Source organism: Podarcis melisellensis, assembly GCF_964234715.1.
Source record: "Podarcis melisellensis genome assembly, chromosome: 2".
Lineage (NCBI taxonomy): Eukaryota > Metazoa > Chordata > Lepidosauria > Squamata > Lacertidae > Podarcis > Podarcis melisellensis.
The window spans coordinates 18654306-18660080 of NC_138529.1; the positions used below are offsets into that span (position 1 = coordinate 18654306).

General features: G+C 40.9%; 1 protein-coding gene across 1 annotated transcript; it reads right to left on the reverse strand.

The window, feature by feature from the left end:
• Nucleotides 1-659: 659 nt before the first annotated feature.
• On the reverse strand, nucleotides 660-5446 carry LOC309363197 (uncharacterized protein C17orf67). The gene is made up of 4 exons (XM_081899302.1): nucleotides 5307-5446; nucleotides 3980-4080; nucleotides 1279-1399; nucleotides 660-1160 (listed from the first exon to the last, which is right to left on the reverse strand). The coding sequence occupies exons 1-3, from the start codon at nucleotides 5353-5355 to the stop codon at nucleotides 1283-1285; spliced, it is 267 nt and encodes an 88-aa protein (XP_081755428.1). The 5' UTR covers nucleotides 5356-5446; the 3' UTR covers nucleotides 660-1160; nucleotides 1279-1282.
• Between the last annotated feature and the right edge of the window lie 329 nt (nucleotides 5447-5775).

The window sequence follows — 5775 nt, forward strand, 5'->3', positions numbered from 1 at the left end:
TGAAGAAACACCAAAATATTGAAAACAAGCTTTGTTTGAAGCAGGTTTTATATGAGGCAATTAACAGAAAGCTAATGCTGAGCAAATGGTTGCTTTTAATTACAAAGTAATTAGCAAAACTACTGTCATTCAGCTCATCTTCCAAATCAGCTACATTATTTGCCCCTGTGGCTACTTTTTAGTGAAAGCTTCCAATTTCCTTTTCTACCCTAAAGTGGAAGTTTCTGACATTTGGAACAAAATTGCAGCTATGTATTCCTCAAACGTTGAGGAAATATGTGTGTGGACACACACAAACTTGCATTCTTGAAAGGACGTCTCTGAGGACACAAGCTGTTTTAATTAGAAACTACCCCTATTTGTACTGCCCAACTGATACACAAGACAAAACCCTTCAAAATGTGCACTTCTCCACAATAATGAAGGACTAAATAATGTGCACAAAAAGGCATTGTACTGGAGGAAATGGCATTCCAAAAAAAAAAAGTGTAGATCAGTCAAAACTGTGTTCAAATACGAGTGCATTAGGAGAAATTTGCAATGAGACGACGAATCTTCGTGGGGATTTTTAAACAAAAATATGCACATTGCTGCAGAAGTGTGGAGAAACGGAACTTTCAGATTTGGAAATAAGGGAACAGCAGCCTTGAAAATAAGGGATCAGCAGCCTCAGGGACAGTCTACGGGATATCTAACAATCCGGGATAGCAGCGGGAAGCAGCGGAAAACGGTGCTGGAATGAGGGAATTTCCAGCAAAAAAGGGGAAGGTTGACAGCTATGGTCCTTGGCCGCTGAGGTTGTTGACTTAAAAACAGATGCACAGATGCTGACTTAAACCACTTCAGCTGGCTGCATTTTGAAGAACAAGAATAGCAACAGAATTCTTAGGGATGTCTAAGGAACCTACCGCTTTCTAAACTAGAAATCGCGATTACATGTTTCAGAGAGAGACAGAGGCCTGGGAGATTGCACAAATGTATACCTGTGCTTTTTCATCAAAATGAAGTGCTTATCGTCGTTACCAAGAAAGCTCAGCTAAGTAGCAGATTAGTCTCCAAAAACACCCAAGCCGTGGATGTTCTACTGGCATAGACAGTACTAGGTGAATCTTGTCTCATTGAACGTTGACGGTTTCTTTTCCCCCACACAGAAGGATGATCTGGGAAGAAATATTGGGAAATGTTATCACAACACCGCATTGCAAAATGAGGTTTCTGCCCCGAAAGAAATAGTTAAAAATGAAAAGAAGGCTTGCTGTCATTCAGAAAGGAACTGACCCTTTTACACCGGGTGAACTATATTCCTGTTGCAATGAGGGAGGCAGTGTGGATTCAGCCAGTGCTCAAAGAATTGTTCTTCAGATCTCTGTTCCAGTTGCTGGAGGTAAAGCAGGTATTCCTGTTAAAGGAAAGTATTTTTTAAAGCCACTCAGAAATGGGCCACTGAGTCTGTTGGTTAGATGTACTGAACCACCTTAGAGTGACTGTTGCTTTACTCATAGTATATGCTAACAGCAAACTTATTGACCCAGTTTGCACGTAATGCTAAGCCAAACTATGGTTTAGCATGAATGAATTAACATGCAGGTTCCCGGAGAGATCACAGCTGCTCTGGTCTTCCTTTTGCCCTGCTGCTACTATGTACAGTGGTACCTCGGGTTAAGAACTTAATTCGTTCTGGAGGTCCGTTCTTAACCTGAAACTCTTCTTAACCTCAAGCACCACTTTAGCTAATGGGGCCTCCTGCTGCTGCCGTGCCGCTACCAAGCAATTTCTGTTCCCATCCTGAAGCAAAGTTCTTAACCTGAGGTACTATTACTGGGTTAGCAGAGTCTGTAACCTGAAGCGTCTGTAACCTAAAGCATCTGTAACCCGAAGTACCACTGTACTAAGCCATGGCTTAGTGATGTGTCTGAACTCAGGCTTGTGGTTTATCTCACTTCAGGCAAACAACAAGCTGTAGGTTTGTTCTATGACTTATCCCTCACTGTTCATGTGTAGTGAGACAAACGCTAAGCCAAACCATAGCTTAGCTCACAATAGAGCAGTAGAACTGGAGGAGGAGCAAAACAGCCCCAATCTTCTCTCCAGGAACCTACACATTTGCACATTTCTGGTACTACCCTTATGAGAAAAACCCCACCCCACTCTCCCACTATATATAAGGGTCTGGTGACTTCTGTTTCAGTGTATCTGAAGAAGTGTTCATGCACACGAAAGCTTATACCCAGAACAAACTTAGTTGGTCTCTAAGGTGCTACTGGACAATTATTTAATTTATTTCGACTGCGTCAGCACGTCAACACGGCTACCTACCTGAATCTGTTTTATTAAACTCAATTTTATTAAAGGTTTTCAACATATAATACAATAAAAACCAAAGTAAGCTGCTATCTAAAGAGAACAAAATAATAAAAAATGAAAAAAGAGAGTAAAGACAGAGAAGAAAGAAGAAAAACACTCACACACAAACAAAATTTTATATTCTGTCAACTTTCTATCTTAATCTTCCGTACACAAACAGTGATCCACATCTTCCCAGCTCCCACCTGGGATAGCTCCCATCACATCCTGGAAAAAAACACTCTATTCTGTCTCTCTACTATCAATTTTCTCTCTGTATGTATCTCCATATCATAGTTATAAGTAGTATGATTTAATATTAATTTTTAAAAACTATCAACAATTAAATAATAAGAAATAAACAAAGAAGAAAGCATCTAGACCTAATCAGGTCTGTTTGTTTTTAAGTATCAGTAAATAAATACAGCACATTTTAAAACACTGAGCAGAGAGACGTAGATCTCCATTAAGGCAGAGGTCACCTGCATGATCGCGCCCCCCCCCATGCCTGCTTTGCATTTAAGGCAGTGTTCTCTGGTACAAACGGGACGCGGGTGGCACTGTGGGTTAATCCGCAGAACCTAGGACTTGCCAATCAGAAGGTCAGTGGTTCGAATCCCCACGACGGGGTGAGCTCCCGTTGCTCGGTTCCAGCTCCTGCCAACCTAGCAGTTCGAAAGAACGTCAAAGTGCAAGTAGATAAATAGGTACCACTCCGGCGGGAAGGTAAACGGCGTTTCCGTGCGCTGCTCTGGTTTGCCAGAAGCAGCTTAGTCATGCTGGCCACATGACCCGGAAGCTGTACGTCGGCTCACTTGGCCAATAAAGCGAGATGAGCACCGCAACCCCAGAGTCGGCCATAACTGGACCTAATGGTCAGGGGTCCCTTTACCTTTACCTCTCTGGTACAAGTTGCTTGGCTTGCGGACAAATCAGAGACCACATGAAAAAAGAACATGATGTTGTAATGCAGCCTTGCTTCACAACAGTTTGTAGCGAATGCTATAAGACCAAAGTCCCTCCTGTGTGTGAATGGTAGTTGAAGGTCTGTAAAGATGAATAAATGACAAGCATATTGAATATATGAGACTAAAAGGGTAGATGACTGGGGGGTGGGGGAATCCTGGTCTCTTTTATTAAGTTCCTTAAAATGTTCAGTAATGTAAATATAGAATTACAGGCTTAATATTATAGTGGGTCGTTGTTGTTTTTTAAAAAATGAGGATTTGTCGTGCATACTCTTCTATCCTTCACTTTGTACATTAATGCACACAATAATTTAAAGCATTGCTTGATTGGTGCCCCCTTCCTGCAGATGAAATACAGCTTTCTTAACTAAAAACTGAGCCATTTTGTTAGAATGGAGTAGCAGGTGTGTACAGTTATTGATTCTCAGACCTGGAGAGCAATGGCAAGAAGTCGTACAGATAGAACACAGAGGCACATTCAATCATGCCGTTGTAGAAATGATCCGCTTGAGTTTATTTTGGCAAAAAAAAAATGTTCAAAAGCTTAACAATAGAAGCTTTGTGCTGATTTTAATGGTTTGCTTAGAATCTGTCACATTTAAAGATAAGCCAGCAAAAACAAACAACCCAAAAACATCTGTTTTACTTAAGTGAAATATTAAAATCACCCTCATTGGTTCATCAGGGAAGCCAGCTTTTCTTGGTCTGTCTTCGCGACGGGTTCTCAAAAGCTGCTTGGCTTGTTTTTCTGGTAGTATTGGCGAGGCATCTTTTTAAAAAATCGAAATGGACAAGAATAGTTAAGTTTTCAGGTACAGGATAAAATGTTTGGAAGGCTTATATTATAGATGTGTGTGTGTATCTTTCTCTCTCTCTCTCTCTCTCTCACACACACACACACATATATATATATTACAATACACAAAGTGTTCTTTCATTACAGTGCCTTCTCAGGAGGATATTACATTCCAGGAGGCATGAGTGGAATCTGAAACCATTTTTAATAATAAACTAGGGCTTGTTTATAAGTTGGATAGGTTAAAGTAAACAAAACCTACATAGAACCACATCTCTTCACAAAATTAGGAAAGTATAACGGCACCGTCTACTTGTGATCAGATTTACTCTTTTTCCATTTGTGTGTGTGTGTGTGTGTGTGTGTGTGTGTGTGCGTGTGTGCATGCAAGCCCCATTGAAATGAATGGAAGGCGTGCTCTGAACAGCTCTCATTCATTTCAACACAGTTTGTGCAGGAGAACATCCTGGTTAACATTGCACTTCATCATCTAAAGGGCTGCTATGCAAGATAAAGGCATTTATTTTATTGATTGATTGATTGATTGATTGGTTGGTCTGAGAGCCTTATCTAGGCAAAGAAACAGCATGGATCACTGAGCAAGAGCTGCAGTAAAATACTGGCAATTAAAAAAAAACAGGTTTACAACTTTAAAAAAAAACAGGTTTACAACTTTAAAGGATCCTGTGCAACGTTTTGTGGAAGTTAAGTGCGCTGAATTCAAAGGCAATCGCTCCCAGGTAAGGATGCACAGGACTGTAGCAGCACAGTGAGATCTTAAGCATATTTACCCAGAACAAGTACATAAACCCTAGTAGGAAGTGTGTTCAAGAGAACAGCAGCTAGCAGTTTGTTTACTGATCTGTGACTCTAATATCCACAGGATGGATCTCTTTCAGACTGCAATCCTAAGAACACTTGCTGGGAAAATAAGCTCCATTGAATTCAGCGGGGCTTACCGCTAAGTAAACATGCGCAGGAATAGGGCTGATATTGATCTCTATAGATTATCTTCCACACTAGCCTGGTTGTCAAGCTGTCAAAATTAAAAGGCTGCAGTGTAACACCACAGTAGGAAGTTCAGCCAGAATCGTGGAGAAAATTTCAGTAGCAAAATACAACAAGCCAGTCTGCTGTCTAGAGCTCCCGACAGAATAGTACATCTTCCCTTCCACCCCCCCATTGCTAATAATACCTACCTACAAAAATGGTTAGAAGGGTCAAAACAATAACAAAAGCTGTCTTCATTTTGATTCTGCTGCTTCTTAGTCTGCTTCTCCAAAATGAATTACCCCGACGGAGGTATTAGCCTACTTGAGGCGGCTACGTCAGTCACAGATGTTTGTTTATTCTTTGACTACTATGACTTAAGAGTATGCGTTGGAGGACATCTGGTCCTGGGTTTTGAATATGGCTATTGTGAGCTTTTGACATTCTTGGGGAGGTGCTAATCTATTCCTTGGGAAAAGAAACAGTCAAGCCTTCTTTGCAGCATTTCAACGCTTTTTAAAAACAAAACAAGACATGGAGAGGAGCACCGAAAAGGCAGAAGTAAACAAGGAGGAGGGTATCCGAAAGGTGCTATGGGCCAAAATGAATTTGCCTGAAGTGTTTCTGTGTGTGTTTATATAGAAGGAAGCTAGCTCAGGCAAACACAATGTCTACACT

What these genes read in the sequence shown, in the direction of transcription:
- LOC309363197 (XM_081899302.1), bottom strand. Translation starts at nt 5,355, where the DNA reads ATGAAGACAGCTTTTGTTATTGTTTTGACCCTTCTAACCATTTTTGTA. An exon ending in CCTTCTAACCATTTTTGTAG is followed by an intron (nt 4,081 to 5,306) that starts GTAGGTATTATT and finishes TTTTTTAAAAAG; the next exon opens with ATGCCTCGCCAATACTACCA. An exon ending in TCCCTGATGAACCAATGAGG is followed by an intron (nt 1,400 to 3,979) that starts GTGATTTTAATA and finishes TTCCTTTAACAG; the next exon opens with GAATACCTGCTTTACCTCCA.